Here is a 16,730-nt window from a genome sequence, read left to right on the forward strand (position 1 = left end):
TTAGTAATATTTAAAATATAATTTATTTTTGCGACTTACAAATGTCCCATTTGTAACCATTATATTCTTCCCTTCCTTTCCCGATCTATTTTTACGACTTACAAATGTGCATTTTTATATCAATCACCATTCCTAAAAAAAAGAATTATCCATAAAGTAGGAGAGCCTAAATGAAGTCTGAAAAAAGAAAACACTTGTCAACAACAGTGAAATACAACCAGAAAAGAAGAATGTAGAGTAATAGAGAATGTGAGCAGCGTCCACTAACAAGCTGACACGTCGGCACCAGCTGTTGCGTGAGGGTCCACGACTTGGATTAAATATTTTTTATTTTGTGAATGATGCCAGAGGAGTATTCGTGTGCGGCGCAGCAATTTTTCTTGATACGTAGTTGTGGAGAATTCGTGATTAGATAGGAATAGGATTGCTCAAAAACAATACTCCTAGTTAGGCTTTTGATAGTGAGATATCAATGATGAAAAGAGGTGACTCATTAGTTTGGATTAGGTATGAAAGCACAAAATTGTTTACGATACAAGTATTTTCATGTTTGAAATTTGAGATAATGTTTTTATACGTAAATAATTGAAAAAATTGGGTGAAATACTGAAATCATCTAAATACTAATTTATTTATTTATTTTAACTTGGAAGGGCTTCGCCGCATCTTTATGTGAATTTGGAGAAATTTTGTTAATAACTAAAATTTGCCATAAACTTGATATAGTTGAAAACCCAAATTTGATTACAAGCCCAGTATCAAAATTAGATTAGTAAGTTTGTTAACAGGGCACAGTTCTTGAAATCAAACAACGTGAACCAACACAACCATAGGCCCAACAGTTTTTTATTTGACAATTTATAGCCCAAATTAATATTAAATGAAAAAACTGAAATTTATTAACTAGGTAGGCTACTTGTATAATTCGGATAGTATTAATGCATTATATTATTAAATCGTTTGTTTTGTATCTAAAATTGATTAAAATACACAATATGTAATGTAGTAGTCCTTAGATTCAAGGTGGTCAATACTTCATTTGTTTGATGTTTTTTTTCCTTTGCATAGAAGATTACTAATGGTCTTGTTTCAAGTACGATGACTCGAATTTTCGATTTATAAAATAGACAAACATACCAACTAAATTGTATTATCGACACTCAATTTGTTCTTAGATCAAATACAAGGAATGACTCCCAAATAATGACAAGACACCATTGTATTGGTTGCATCATTAGAAAAATAGATGTAGTAGTCGAGCTAATAATATGATTCACTATTTAGTTATAATTTTGATAGAATACTCATTTTTTATTATATTATTTAATCATAATAGTATTGGGCAATGCAAATGACGTATTCAATTAAGGTAATTGAGTATGATGGAATTGATATACTTAATTTTCTTGTTACAAAGCAAGTGCGCAATCTACTTATAATTACTGAAAATAAAATTACATCCCATCAAAATTAGAAAATTTAAATTTGTGAATATTTGACTAGAAGGGTAATTTCGTATAGTTGTTGAAATCGCTAAATACATGAACATTTTCTTATAATAAAAAAAACAAAACTTTTATCTTTTTTCCCTCTCCATTTCCCTCTTTCCATACACGATCGTCAGCTGAAGATCGCCGTCGCCGGGAGTAAGCTTCTCCGCCGCCGCCGGCTCCTCCACACGTCAACGCGATTTATTTGGTTCCTAATTCGATTTCGTATCGGTACATCGCGATTCCCGTGTAGCTGAAGAGGAGGCGGGGTAGATAAAGGGGGGAAAGGGAACCAGGCGCGGTGGCACGTTGGATTGGAGATAATGATTACGCGATCGAAATTGGCGGAACAGCTGAGAGAATATCAGATTCGTTCGAAGCATGATTGGGCTTCCGTTTCGTTTTTCTCCTCAACAACCAATGTCGCCTCTTCGAGGTATCTACTCTGTTTTTTTCTTTGTAATTTAACCACTCGTGATTGTTCATAACTTTATGAAAATAAGCTGAATTTGATGCCAGTTTCTTTTAGTTTTGTACATATTGATTGTCGTGTTTGGAAGAGATTGTGTAGATCAGGTGAAATGGTGAGATTCTATTGCTAAAAGTATATGATTTGGGGATTTTACTGTTGCATTTATATATTCTTCATAATTCTGTAATCAAATTGGTGATATCATGAATTTATATATGATATGATCGTTTTTTAATTTTGATAATGTTGATTGTGATTTGAGGTGTATGACATTCTGCAAAATAATTGGGAGTTTTTTAAATTGTTAGATTCACGAGCATGCTGAGCTCGGGGTTTGATAATTTGAGATTTTATGTTGGCAATTGTGTATCAAGCATGACAAATGATGTCGTGTTATTTCAATCATATCGAATTTGTATGCATGTAGTTTTGTTTTTCAAGTGCTACTAATAAGAATGTCAACTGGTAGAATCTCTTCATTCACTTCGAGTGTGTTGAGGGTAGATATCACAAGTAGATGTATGGGATCGGATACTTTGAGCAAGAGAAAATTGAAACAGTTTCTCACCTAGCATAGTTTGGCAATGGTCACCTAAGGAAATAATTTAAAAGCTTTGTTGATATTTATTAGAAGGTCAATGGAAGCTATAAAAACGAAAACCTCAGCCAAATGAGGAAAAAGAACAGATCGGTGTCTCAATTTAAAGCTGACCTTTTATATGCGGTTAATATTCATATGTTCATAAACAGTGATCATGCAATACGACTGCCTTATTGCTTATGGGTATCATAGGCTACTGAACCTTTTGTCAAGGATGTAGTGTGATCCTAGTTTTGATCAAATAATGAGTTCATAACGGTTTAAGACTTTAAGTCATATTTACTGGATATAATATCTTCCGTTTTTGTGTTCAAATGATTACCGTTTGGGGAAATCATAGTACTACAGTATATGTTATGTAGATTAGTAGCGTGATCCTAATGAAGGAACTCCTTGGCTTATTTCAACTCGTCGAAGGCAATCGGGCAGCAGATAAAATCTCACTTTACACAGTACATATAAAAGGTTTTATGCAGTAACCTACAGAGAGAACTGATCAAGTTGGTTTTTCAGTGAAGTAAGGTTACAATTCTCCTATTTGTGTGTAAGATAATGTAAAATCATGAGTAAATGGTACTAGTTTTTCTAGGTCATCGGTCAGTTATTACTTTTCTCGTTGATGAAATGCATTTGATGTATGGACTACTTTTCCCTATAAGCTCATTTCATTGTCGGTAAAAGGTTAATAGTGTAAATGTTGCTGTTAGTTGAGCTACTAACTGGTTCACATTATCATACTTAATTGCTTTCTTGTTCTTTTCAGATAGGTCGTAAGCGAACAAAGCTAGTTAGTAGTAACTTATTTGTGTCTTTTCTGTTTTTCCCCATGTCAGTTTAATTACTCCATACCATCCTCCAAAATATTCACCTTTTCTCCTTCATTCATGGTTGCAGGGTCGATGTTGCAATCTTTGTTATATGGGAGCTTGTCATACTCGCATTCCTCGTTTTCTCAGCTGTTTCCTTGTATTTTACACACGTGACGCTAGCTGTTGTTTTTATATTCTTTACTATAGTATTGCTTTTATTGATGAAAGTTACTAAGAAAGTAAGACTTGCTCGCAAGAAGAAGCGAAGGATGCTTCTTCCTTTATCTATGTAATTGGGAGACTATTGCCATGTAGATTGCAAGGAATCTTGATCATTGCATTTGGTAAATTTTTATGATAGATTATCACACTTTTATACTTCCAGCCATGTAGGCTGCAAGGATTATTGATCATTTCTTTTTGTCAATTTTTTTATGATAGATTATCAAACTTTGTAAAGTTGTACGAAGTTGTTGGAATATTTTGGTAGAAAAATACGGTTTATAAAATCCAAAAAAAAAAAAAAATTTCCGTTGCCGGGACTTGAACCCGGGTCTCTCGGGTGAGAGCCGAGTATCCTAACCAACTAGACTACAACGGATTTAGGATATCAAGAGGATTTGATACTTGATTTCCTTTTCAAATAGAAGAGGTAACTTTAATAATTGTGTCTGCAATATTATTAATTTGGGATTGATTTAATCCCGGGTGATATCAAGACAAATTAATATTCAATCAAATCATATGATTGAATTAATATCAAATAATATCGAAACAAATTAATGGAGTATTCAGTGATAGACATTCTCCAGTCTCCATCAACATGCAAAAGCCTAAAAGCTAACAACAATGAATATATTATCCGACGATTTCCTTGTGAAGAGAGAAAAAGTAACTTCCATTATTGTTAATTTCGAACAAATTATTCTTACACTTGTGAAGAGAGAAAAAGTAACTTCCATGTTTGTTAATTTCGAACAAATTATTGTTATAGCCCCTGTTCGGTTGCCCCGACAGAGTCTCGATTTGTATCTTTTCATGGAGAATCTGCTGTTCGATTGGCATTATTGTCATGCTCCGCCGGCCTGTCGGCCCGCGTCTTCTTTGTCTCGGCCAATCTCGGTGCAGCATTATTTACCTTAATCTCGCGACTGTCCATCTCTCCCCCACCCCTGCGACTAAACTTATCTGGCTTCTCCTACCTTTGCTAACTGTCGTCATGGATGTGGATGGGGTCGACAATTTGTTCTTGGGGTTGGGAAATTTTGGTTTTTGCATTTGGGGTTGGAGAATTTTTGGGATGAGGTTTTTTTTATATGAACTTTTTAAAAAATGTCTAGTGGTTATCGACACATGTCAACCATGCACTATACAATAGTTATGCAATCCCAATATTTTGGTCACACGTACATAATTAAGATTATTTAATTTAATTTTTTTTAAAATTTTTAAAATTTTTCGAGATATAAATATAATTAACCTTATCAATCCAATATTTTATATTGAGAAAAAAATATCTTCGACATAATCTTGTAAACCAAACAAAAACATAAAATCTAATATAAAATGAGTTATTGTAATTAATCTTGTTTACCAATTATCAAACTAAAGATTAATCTAGTAAACCAAACAACAATCCTTAATTCAATATTAGTTCAATCCTAGATAAGGCCCATCCTAACCTTTCTCATACTATATCTATGATTATTTAGTGTCGCCAACCGAACATGCACATAGAATATCACACCAATTCAATCTCAAGCAATATCAATACAAATTAATATTGAGAAACCAAACAATCTCCACCATCATACAAAGAACTAACAATTACTGACAGTCTGACATAGTTAGAAGGTATTTACGGTTGACTTCCATTTTAATATCCATAAAATTATTATCCGATAAATGTCTACTAATTAAATATCGGCAATTCTAAACATAGAGTTGAAATTGGAAATATCAATAGTTTGGGGGCAAAATAAGAAATAACCGGAAACTCCGAGGATGGTAGTACAAATTTGGATCAGCATTTCAGTTTTCCCCAATTTGCGAAGCTCTTTCAACGAGGTTAACCCTAGCAAAATTCAATTTGCAATCTGACGAGAAAATGGGCGGAGGACACGGACACGGCCATGGCATCACCTACAAAGGCGTGACTATACATCAGCCTAAGCGCTGGCACACTGTCACCGGCAAAGGCCTCTGCGCCGTCATGTGGTTAGAAACCGCTTACGAATCTTCTTACATTTTACGTCGGTACACGCGTTGAAATGGTTGATCGGATTTTGAGTAAATTTGTGTCAAGTGTTAGATCAGTGTCCATCGCGAATTGAAGCTGATTCTAGTTACGGTTCTTATATTGATATGTTTTCTAATTGAAGCTGATTATAGCTCTAATTGGTCGCTTTGGATGTTAGATCTGTCGCTCACGAGCTATTTCAAGATTTTACTTTTCTCTGTTTTTTTATTTTTGTTTTTGTTATTTTATTTGTTGGGGGTAAATGTGGCGTGGTCTCTTCATGGCGGCCTAGTCAATTTGGTAGACATGTTGAATTTAATTAACAATTTAAAGTTTGAATTGGTGAGTGTAACGAGCTGAAAGGTATGCATTCTTGTTGATGGTTCTTGAGCTGAAGGTTTTTCCTTGAGGAATACGAGCATGTGCATTTGCAGATGTGATTTGTTTTTATCGATCATGTGTTAAATGTTAATGCGTCTAAATGGTTTTGTTAAGGTTCTTCAGTACGTCTTTATCCATTGTCTTTCACAATACAGAGATGGCGAGAAAAGAGAAGTGAGATGAAAGGCAGAGCTGTTAGATTAAAATAGGATTTTTTTGTCCATTTTCTATTGAATGGATTAATAATAGTACTGGTTATTAAAAATTATAATCAATATATCAATAGTGTTTTATATAAAAATTTGGGGCCCCGGACATTTGCCCACGTCTCCTTTACTAAGGGCCGGCCCTGGGCCTTGCAGCTAAGAAGCTACGACATGTTGTCAATTAAGATCCTTATACTCTGCCTATCTGCAATGTTTTACTTGATATGCTTATGAAGAGTGTTTTAGAATAAGCAACTTACATGATTGGTTGCATATAAGCATTTACTGCGTATAAGCATTTACCACTGAGTTTTGCTTGACATGGGGCTCTTAATTTGCCGATTAGTTATCCTATTAACATGTACAATTTTCAGGTTTTGGATTCTCTACAGAGCAAAGCAAGATGGCCCGGTTGTGTTGGTAAGTTCTGGTTTTTCTGGTGTTGTTTGTTTTGGAAGTTTATTCTTTTCATTTAGGTGTCATGCCATAAAGTAGTATTGTGAAAGGATTTTCTGACCCACCTTCATGCTCTTAGGGCTTGAGACACCCTTGGGAAGGTCATGATGATCATCACTAGGTAATTTTTATTCCCATCTAATTGAGTACTTTGATTCATTTGGTATGAAAGCTGTTAATATCACATATACAACTCTTTGTTCCTCTGGTTTCTTATATACTAGTTTGTTTACTTAATGCATTTAATTGTTGTATGTAAATTTGTTTATCCTTTTCATGCTGAAGAACTTTCTAATTTTTATTCTAGAAAGAAATAAGCTTTAAAAAAACATTTTCCAAAACCAATCTAGAAGTAGAAACCCATACTCTATTCTTGAACCTTGATGTAAATATGGATGGGAAATTTGTTCAGGACCTGACATTTATGCAACTGGTTACCGCCAAACAACTCAAAATGTACTTGATACACATTAAAAACTGCAATGTGCCTTCTTGCATCCACTTAGATAATGTAGATTTTTCTTATTTGATTCTTTGACGGATTTGGTTTTGCGTGAACCATCTAAGTTTAGTCGCATGGTACCTGGCAGCAAAACTACTGGTTCCCTAAGATCTTCATTTGTAGTTAGATATGTCATATTGGTTGCTTTTCTCCACAAAGTGGTTAGTAATGACAAGAGTCTGATAATTGGTGATGATTCGGCCCAATCGTCTAGACCTGTGTGGAGTTTAGTGAAAGTTTCAGAGGGGCCATATGTTACTAAACAGGCCCTCGTGTTGCATGTGGATTTGTATATTCAAATATGTAATGAGCATGAGCTTTGTTTCCCAGATTTAAAGATGGGTATCCTCTTTTTATTCTAACTGTGACAGAATAATAGTGCATCCACCTCATAGTCCCTTGTGGCTTTTTTAACAGAACAGTGGTGTGATTCAAATATGGAACGTGAAGGAGAAGTGGTCTTATAGCTTGTTGGTTTGAGCAACTCTCTTTGGATGTTATGCACAATAAAGTCGACTGAGGAGAAGTCATCTAAGCTTGAGACATTGTACAAGTTTTTTCAGACTCTGTTTAATTTTCAATTCTCTTGTTTGTGTATCACTATTTCTTGTCATTAATGCCACCCCAATATGAGAACTATGTGAATGTTGCAGTTTCAGACATGGCTGCCCAAGTTTGAACAACATGTGAAAAATTGTATCATCCCATTTGGTCTCTTAAATTTTAAAGATTTAGAAAGTGTTACTACTACTTTTACTTGGTTAAAAAACACTGATAATCATGGAGTTTTGTTGGTAGTTTATCATTGTCTAAGCTCTGTAGTAATCATGAAATCATCATAATCTAGTTCATCCTTCAATTTAAAAAATTAGTTGAAAAATCATTTAGTTTGGATTTGTTTGCAATTATCTCATATTGAAAAAACTCATATACACTAATGACACTTTTTTTCATGATATACTTACTATCAAAGACGTTTGCATATGAACGATTTAATCATATTAGACACAAGTTCACGTATTATTTCAGTGACTGTTGACTGTACAAATATAATTTTATACTCCTATTATCTCATCGGATATAGTTTCATCAAAAAAACCAAAACTGTATGATTTTTTTTGGTTATATTCTAAAGTTTTGGGAATTTGATTAAACTCGATGGTAGTTTTTTTTGGCGATTTGAGCCTTCATCTTATTTAAAGTACATAACTCAACAAAAATAAACATACATAATTTTCATCTTCAGACAAATATAATGCTCATAATTTATCAATTTTAAGTGTTTTTAATTGCTGTAAGTGTGTACTAACTATTTCCAATCCTTTTATTTTGTCCTCACTCTCACATATTCGAGCAACCACGACTGGATAATATCACAAACACGTAGAGCGCATCCATCCAACACTCAAATCTATGGCTTCAATTCAGCCGTAGCTCAACTTAAAACTTTCCCAACTCAACTTTTCTTCACCAAATTTCAAATCTTATTTCCCTTCCACACAAGATCCTTTTCCGACTTCCTTCACACCCTATAAACATCGAGAAATCACAGTAATCAAGCAGCTCCAGAATTTCAATGGCGTCGCCATTAACTAACCCTCTCCTCTCCTCCAATTTCTTCGGCAACCAAATCTTCATCTCCGCCCCCACTCCCAAAACAGTCCCACGGAAATTCGTCATCCCAAAATCAATCCTCGGCGGAAACAAGCCCAACAAATCGAGTAATCTCACAAATCAAGCTGCCGTCGCAGCTATTCTCTTCTCCTCCTTCACCCCGCACGCGCTAGCGCTGGATGTATCCCCCCCGCCTGCTCCCTCGCCGCAGGTGATTGAGGTCGACAAGCCCGGCCCGTCATCGCCCTTCTCTCAAAATTTGGTCTTGAACGCGCCGAAGCCTCAGGCCCAGCAGCCTGCTTCCGACCTCCCCGAAGGCTCCCAGTGGCGCTACAGCGAGTTTTTGAATGCGGTGAAGAAGGGGAAGGTGGAGAGGGTTAGGTTTAGCAAAGACGGAAGCGCCCTTCAGCTCACCGCCGTCGATGGCCGGAGGGCCGGCGTTATTGTGCCCAACGATCCCGATTTGATCGACATTTTGGCGATGAACGGTGTCGATATTTCCGTTTCTGAGGGGGATTCCGGAAATGGGCTGTTCAATTTCATAGGGAATTTGTTGTTTCCAGTGATTGCATTTGCAGGGCTTTTCTTTCTGTTCAGACGGGCCCAGGGTGGTCCCGGAGGGCCCGGCGGACTTGGCGGGCCAATGGATTTTGGGCGGTCGAAGTCCAAGTTCCAGGAGGTTCCTGAAACTGGTGTGACATTTGCTGATGTTGCAGGTGCTGATCAAGCCAAAATGGAGCTGCAGGAAGTGGTTGATTTCTTGAAAAACCCGGATAAATACACTGCTTTGGGTGCGAAGATCCCGAAAGGTTGCCTTTTGGTGGGTCCACCCGGCACGGGGAAGACCCTCCTGGCGAGGGCGGTGGCTGGGGAGGCTGGGGTGCCATTCTTCTCGTGCGCTGCTTCGGAGTTTGTGGAGCTGTTTGTGGGTGTGGGAGCTTCGAGGGTTAGGGATTTGTTTGAGAAGGCGAAGAGCAAAGCACCTTGCATTGTGTTCATCGATGAGATTGATGCTGTCGGGAGGCAGAGAGGGGCGGGGCTTGGTGGTGGGAACGATGAGAGAGAGCAGACCATTAATCAGCTCTTGACAGAAATGGATGGATTCACTGGTAATTCTGGTGTTATAGTGCTGGCTGCAACGAATAGGCCGGATGTTCTTGATTCAGCCTTGTTGAGGCCCGGGAGGTTTGACCGACAGGTCACTGTGGACAGACCTGATGTTGCTGGGAGAGTCAAAATTCTTCAGGTCAGTGAGCTCTTTCATAGGTCAACAACTCTAGATTTATTGTTTTGTTTGTTATAAATTGTTTACTGATCTTTAATTGAATCTATAACCATGGTTTATAGTACTAGTTTGGAATGCTATAATGTACATATTCTTGAGACTTTTGTATTGATTAGAGTTAATTTCTATGATTTGTTGTTTAGTTTACTGATCTTTGATTGAACCTATAACCATGGCTTATACTAGTAGTTTTGAATGTTACGACTTACGATGTAGTAGTACGTTTTCTTGTGATTATACAGTAGCTAATTTCTAAGATTTGTTGTATAGTTTACTATAACCATGGTTTATAGTAGTTTGAGATGCTATGATGTACATTTTCTTGAGACTTTTATTGATCAGAGTTGATTTCTAAGATTTGTTGTTTAGTTTACTAATCTTTGATTGAATCTATAATGGTTTAGTTTACTGATCTTTGATTGAATCTATAACCATGGTTTATAGTAGTAGTAGTTTGTAATTCTAAGATTTGCTGTTTAGTTTACTGATCTTTGATTGAATCTTTAACCATGGTTTATAGTTGTTTGGAATGCTATGATATACATTTTCTTGAGACCTTTTGTACTGATTAGAGTTAATTTCTAAGATTCGTTGTTTAGTTTGCCATAAACTTAATCTAAAACCTTTTTTGCTTGGTTTCTAGTAGTAGTTTGGAATGATTCTTATCGAACAATTTTTCTTGAAATAGGTGCATTCTAGAGGAAAGGCGCTCGCGAAGGATGTGGACTTCGACAAGATCGCCAGGAGGACACCGGGTTTCACTGGAGCTGATTTGCAGAACTTAATGAACGAAGCAGCCATTCTTGCAGCACGCCGTGACCTCAAGGAGATAAGCAAGGACGAGATATCAGACGCTCTGGAGAGAATAATTGCTGGACCGGAGAAGAAGAATGCTGTCGTCTCGGAGGAAAAGAAAAGGCTGGTGGCTTACCATGGTATGAAGCGCATTGAGGTTTGTTTTGGATCGTCTTTCACTTGCAATGTTACTTACTGCAAGTGTTTACGTTTGTAGAGGCTGGGCATGCTTTGGTTGGTGCACTGATGCCGGAATATGATCCGGTCGCCAAGATCTCAATCATTCCTCGTGGCCAAGCTGGTGGGCTTACCTTCTTTGCTCCGAGTGAGGAGAGACTTGAATCGGGGTTGTACAGTCGAAGCTACCTGGAAAATCAGATGGCAGTTGCTCTTGGAGGAAGGTCAGTTTTTCATTCTGAGTCCTTGCAAACTTTATGTTTTAGTTTGATATAATTGATAGGCGATAAGTCGATAGCCCATGTCAGCTCCACCTCCGACCTCACGGCAGTTCGCCTCCGCCTCAACCCTTCTTGTTTCAACTAAAAATCTGAGCTTAATAAACTGTTGATTTAGGTTTGTTTATTTTGTTTAGGGACACAAATGGTGCAATTGTTTCTAATTCTATTGACACGTAGTTTTTCATTTTATGGATCTGCCACTGATGCAGTGTTTTACACTTTTACTTCATAATCTTAAATTGTTCCTTTCCTTGTTTGTATTTGGTCTTACAGAATTGCAGAAGAGGTTATCTTTGGACAAGACAACGTAACAACCGGGGCATCAAACGACTTCATGCAAGTTTCTAGGGTCGCAAGGCAAATGGTTGAGCGATTCGGGTTCAGCAAAAAGATCGGACAAATAGCCATTGGCGGACCTGGTGGAAACCCCTTCCTCGGACAGCAGGTATTTCCTTCTCTCCTTCGTATGGCCTGTTAATCGTGCCAGCCTTATTGGATTATCGGGCTAAACTGAAACACGTGCTGTTTAACTGCAGATGTCGACCCAGAAAGACTACTCAATGGCGACTGCGGATGTGGTGGATGCGGAAGTGAGGGAGCTTGTGGACAGAGCGTACGTACGGGCAAAGCAGATAATCACGACCCACATCGACATCCTCCACAAGCTCGCGCAGTTGCTGATGGAGAAGGAGACCGTGGATGGGGAGGAGTTCATGAGCCTCTTCATTGATGGAAAGGCTGAGCTGTTTGTGGCATGATTTGGTGTTGGGATTTGAGATTTGTATATTTAGGGAATTGTAAAATCATATATAATCATATATAAATATGTCTCAACATATTTATGCTTATTTCTCATGTGTGGACAGAGGGTTATAAACTTATACGACAATGTGTCTGGACCATCAAATGTTTCATGTCTCAAAATAACATCAATCAAGTTAGATACAAAATGTTTAAGTTAAACTGATGGTGAGCTAAAAATTACTACTCCTATGAAATAAATATTCTATTTAAACTCATTACTATTAACTCACGAAATGTATACTAGTATTTTTTTTAATAAACTTAAACACTGGACGAAAACTCAACAATTAAATAATGCTATACATTATTAGTTTTTTGTGAAGGTGAACAAATGATTTACGTGATTATGTTGCTTATATGAAGCAACCATTTTCCTAATAAAAAAGGGTTCCTGTCAAAGTAAGATCGTTGCTTACGTAATAGCACTTTTTGGAACAACATGGCAACAGCCCAAAACATTGAGCATTTTGTGAGCACTAGAAAGAAGAGTCAGAATCTTCAGAAAATGGTGTAATTAGCAAGCTGTTTTTAAAGACGATCAACTTCTCGGACACAGTAAAAAACAGGATACATAATATTTTTAAATTTCAATCTATCAAATACTACTACTATTTAGCATTAATTACGATGTTTATGTTATAATGGTTTTCTTATAGTAAGCATTATTAAAATGACTAATTTAAGAATGAGACACACTGAAAACTTGTAGTGCAATAAAAACATTACTTGTAAACTCAAATTAAAACCAGTTGATGGATACATGTACCCCATTATCCGCACTAAAATGAAAGATAATACATTAAACAATATTGAATGGAGTATTAAATTTCTACGAAGAAAACAACATAATTAACCAAATTCCATCTTGGAAAAATATAAAATGAAAATAAAAGAATAAAAGAAAAACAATAAACAGCCCAATCAATATACCCCTTTTAAGTTAAAGTTGGATTAGTAAAAATGGTGCCAAAAAAGTAAAGCAGCCCAGCCACATACCAAAAGCAAACTTTATCTTTAAATTACCACACCCTTTCTCTACTTTTGCTAAAACCCCAATACCCTCATTATCATCTCACATGATACAGAGACAGCCCAATTATTGTTACAATGCTAAAATATGAATTATACTCTCATTTGTTTTACTTATCAATTCTAACCTAAATTTTTACTTATCCTTCCATTTTGTGGAAATATTTACCGCAAAATTTATAATTCGGACCATCGCTATCATGATTCATGCGCCACACATTCACTGTCACTAATCTTGCGCCTCCAAATCTCTCTGTCTCTCATTATTTTCACTGTGCTGCAATTTTCACTTCTTTCACTCCATATCATGATCTCATCCACTCCAACAAACTCTCTCTCTCTCTCTCCACATGCGATTTAATGCTTGAATAATTTGAGAAAAAGCTTACCTTTTTATTCATTTACAGTCATTTTTCCAACTCAAATTCGCCTGCTTGAATTCCTAAGCAATCGGAAATGCAGTTTTCAGGCCGGTGAATGTCGCCGGAGATCGCAATCAGATCTGTATGTCTCCCTTCTATGCTTATAAACACTGTATCTATAATATCTGTATGTTGAATGCTGTTTATGGTAATAATTAGTGCGATTCTTTTCGGTGTTTTGTGTGCTCGAGCTGATTTGTTTAATAATTAGCTGGTTAATGAACGTCACATTTCTGAGATCTTTAATAATGTAGTTTTCTGATGTTGTGCTGTAGAAGATATCACTCGAGTTTCTTAATTTTGTTTACATTTGGCCGTTTTACAGATTGCTGAATGATAATTGTATTTGCAGGAATGTTTTGTTCGACCTAGCTAATTGTGTTAGTAATCTTCCTTATGTTTTGAGATCTTTCTGTAGTGGATCTTCAGTGTGTATTGATTTTAACTTTTGTGTGCTTTTGAGGACTTATTATTGAGGAATCAATATGTAGTTTAGTAATTTGATTCTCTTGTAGACACACATTTCAAATTGTGAATTTAATTTGAGTTCACTCTTTATATTTGATGGATTGCTTGGCAGGGGAATTGAATTGTTGTATGGATGCAAATGAATAACTCAGATGAGAAGAACTAATGTTATTTGCCGTAGAAGGAGGAGGGTTTTTCTCTTCTTCAGCGTCTGGTTACTGTAAAGGCCTGACCCTTCTTCTATTGGGTCAGAAAACCGAAGAGAAACCCATGAAAGTGACGCCGTGGAATCAGTACCAGTTGGTGGACCAAGGGACCGATCCTGATCTCCAGCTGGCTTCTGGGAAGAACCACCCTGTCCGCGGGTGTGCCTCCTTTGTTTGTTTTGGTTGCACTGCTGCTGGACTCGAGAGCCCATCTCCGCTCAAAGTTGGACCAACTCAAAAGAGAGAAACCTTTACACCACCAACTATTAGTGAGAGTAATGAGTTAAAAAATTTAGATGGCCGTGTTGCTGTTGATGATGAAGATGGTAGCAAGGGGGGTGTAGTTAGTCTTAAGAGCAGCTTGAAGAAAGCAGCCAACTTTGCTGCTATTGCTTCCACCGATGAAGGCAATGGTGGTGGAACGTGTGAAAAACTGTACGGAGAAAATGATGATGTTTCTTGTCAAAACGGGAGAAGAAAGATACAGTGGACAGATGCAACTGGGGGAGAGCTTTTTGAGATTCGGGAATTTGAGATGAGGTATGAACACTTACTGACTCATTGCTCCACTGAAAATCTGTAGAGATTTAATCAGTTTAGAGTCTTTAGACTAATAAAAAAACTCATGTGTGTTTCTTGACCTGGTTGTACACTTGTATGGTTATTCCACTTGGTGTAGTGTAAGATATAGAACCCATCTTACCTGCTACAATCCTATTCCTTGGATCTTATTAAGGAGGTTTCGTGTCTGTAAGCTTGGGTAGTAAATACTTGGTATCGATTTAGTGGCATGTTAGAACTAGTTGTAGAGGCATGCTCTTTATATTAGACCGCACATTCTTCTTAATGCAGTTTCCTGGTGACATATATTAGACCAAAATATTACGTGTTACATGTTGGATATTTTCAGGAATACGCTTTAACGGTGGAAAGACATCTATGATACTCTTCCCTTTTTTTTGTTTTCAACTAGGAGTCTCTTTCTATTGTCTTGTAGTGCAAGTGAATAAAGTTTAATTCATTCCTTCTTCTTTAAGAAATGGTTGAAAGACATTGATTGACTGAAAGAAGGAGGAGTAACTGGTCTCTTATGCAATATCTAAGCTTTTCTTTTCAGCATCTCCATAGAACTCAAAGCTAAGAAGCTGTTAGAATTAAATTATGTGTTAACTTGATGCTCGGAAAATCACATTCTGGATCAGTCAGCAAATGGCCACAGATATACAAAGAATAAAAAGCAAAATTGCTGTTTGTTAAATTTCATATCACATGCTCTGTAGTCATGAATAACTTTCCAAGTGCTGTGTTACTGCTAAAATTATGTGACATCCTGCAATTCAACACATTTGCTTTAGCCTTTAGCTTTCTTTTTCGTTGAACAACTCTGTTACCTGATATTTAAAATTAGGTTGTTTGACACGTAATAGCTTTCGTTAACTGAGATATTAACTATGCCTGTGCTTGCTGTTATGCAATATAGCTTAACTGCCACTTATCTAATAAAGCAAACTTCATTTGATCTTCAGTGAAGATGGATCCGACAATGATTTCGATCATGGGAGTGAAAAGACTTGTTCGTGCACGATTATGTAGTCCGAGCTTTCTTGGCAGCTCTCGACCCTGACTGGACCTATGTGATGCCACCAATGTCCGGACAACAACTCATCACGAGTCCAGCGGGTGGAAGGAAAGCGAAAGTGGAGGTGATGCAAAATACAGGCTTGCATTCCAGTTTTGTTGCTTTGGCATTATGTTTTGATGTTGGGCATTGACATGCCATTTGTTTTGTAGCTTTGTTTATTTCAATTTGGAGACGTCTGAAAGGAGGAACGAGGGATAATTTTTATTTTGTATTTCGTAGTTGTTCATATTGAAATACTAGAATTTATTTAAAATCTGTGTAAAGTGATATAGTAGCAAATTACATTATCAGGCACTTAATATTTGAGGATATTCAATCTTTCTTGGGGGTTTAGCCGTTTAGGTCTAATATTGAGTTCTTTTAATATACCTTGTTCATCGTTTAGGTCTATTTTTTGTAATATATATAATTTCTTTTTTTAACACCTAGTGTGCAGTTTAATATTGTACACATCTACATTACTATTTTTCCGTGTCACAAAAAAATCACATGTGTGCGTTAACTTAACATCCCATTTGCTCGGCAAAAAAAACACCATGAGATAATTGTAAATTTTTTAACTTCGTGATTTGTCATTCAAATTTTGAAAGGTGCAAGATAGATAAGAATTTGATTAAATTTCATGATTTTACAAATAAGAAAAAATATTGCAAGTTAATCTTCTCTTCGTGCTATATTTACAAATTTTAATATATATGCCGATAAATACAACTCATCCAAAGATGAAAAAACAAAAAAGAGAAGAAAAAAATAGGAAAAGATGTGGCTTTTGTAACGTTGGAAAAAGCCTAAAACACAAGTCTCATCATATTCACAAACCCTCCTTAGTTTTCAACGGAAGTAGCTAGGTT

The 16,730-nt window shown here is 36.5% G+C and overlaps 3 protein-coding genes and 1 non-coding gene across 4 annotated transcripts; 3 read left to right on the top strand and 1 right to left on the bottom strand.

The window, feature by feature from the left end:
- The first annotated feature begins 1,579 nt into the window (after positions 1 to 1,579).
- LOC121806892 lies at positions 1,580 to 3,721 on the top strand. Its single transcript, XM_042207062.1, has 2 exons — positions 1,580 to 1,926; positions 3,458 to 3,721. The coding sequence occupies exons 1-2, from the start codon at positions 1,814 to 1,816 to the stop codon at positions 3,663 to 3,665; spliced, it is 321 nt and encodes a 106-aa protein (XP_042062996.1). The 5' UTR covers positions 1,580 to 1,813; the 3' UTR covers positions 3,666 to 3,721.
- A 179-nt stretch (positions 3,722 to 3,900) lies between these two features.
- TRNAE-CUC lies at positions 3,901 to 3,973 on the bottom strand. Its single transcript has one exon. It is a non-coding gene; the product is annotated as a tRNA-Glu (tRNA).
- Positions 3,974 to 8,531: 4,558 nt separating this feature from the next.
- On the top strand, positions 8,532 to 12,156 carry LOC121808571 (ATP-dependent zinc metalloprotease FTSH, chloroplastic-like). Its single transcript, XM_042209125.1, has 5 exons — positions 8,532 to 10,016; positions 10,744 to 10,990; positions 11,068 to 11,251; positions 11,582 to 11,753; positions 11,845 to 12,156. The coding sequence occupies exons 1-5, from the start codon at positions 8,733 to 8,735 to the stop codon at positions 12,064 to 12,066; spliced, it is 2,109 nt and encodes a 702-aa protein (XP_042065059.1). The 5' UTR covers positions 8,532 to 8,732; the 3' UTR covers positions 12,067 to 12,156.
- A 1,192-nt stretch (positions 12,157 to 13,348) lies between these two features.
- Positions 13,349 to 16,212, top strand: LOC121806168. The gene is made up of 3 exons (XM_042206108.1): positions 13,349 to 13,645; positions 14,144 to 14,777; positions 15,764 to 16,212. Exons 2-3 carry the CDS (start codon positions 14,197 to 14,199, stop codon positions 15,828 to 15,830), a joined length of 648 nt encoding a protein of 215 aa, XP_042062042.1. The 5' UTR covers positions 13,349 to 13,645; positions 14,144 to 14,196; the 3' UTR covers positions 15,831 to 16,212.
- The last annotated feature ends 518 nt before the right edge of the window (positions 16,213 to 16,730 follow it).

Source organism: Salvia splendens, chromosome 6, assembly GCF_004379255.2.
Source record: "Salvia splendens isolate huo1 chromosome 6, SspV2, whole genome shotgun sequence".
Taxonomy (NCBI): Eukaryota; Viridiplantae; Streptophyta; class Magnoliopsida; order Lamiales; family Lamiaceae; genus Salvia; species Salvia splendens.

Bases quoted from the DNA above. Each gene is read 5' to 3' on its own strand.
- LOC121806892 (XM_042207062.1), top strand. From the start codon at position 1,814: ATGATTACGCGATCGAAATTGGCGGAACAGCTGAGAGAATATCAGATT. The intron at 1,927-3,457 runs GTATCTACTCTG...TCATGGTTGCAG, and splicing joins ACCAATGTCGCCTCTTCGAG to GGTCGATGTTGCAATCTTTG.
- LOC121808571 (XM_042209125.1), top strand. From the start codon at position 8,733: ATGGCGTCGCCATTAACTAACCCTCTCCTCTCCTCCAATTTCTTCGGC. The intron at 10,991-11,067 runs GTATGAAGCGCA...TTACGTTTGTAG, and splicing joins AAGGCTGGTGGCTTACCATG to AGGCTGGGCATGCTTTGGTT. The intron at 11,252-11,581 runs GTCAGTTTTTCA...TTGGTCTTACAG, and splicing joins GCAGTTGCTCTTGGAGGAAG to AATTGCAGAAGAGGTTATCT.
- LOC121806168 (XM_042206108.1), top strand. From the start codon at position 14,197: ATGTTATTTGCCGTAGAAGGAGGAGGGTTTTTCTCTTCTTCAGCGTCT. The intron at 14,778-15,763 runs GTATGAACACTT...TTTGATCTTCAG, and splicing joins ATTCGGGAATTTGAGATGAG to TGAAGATGGATCCGACAATG.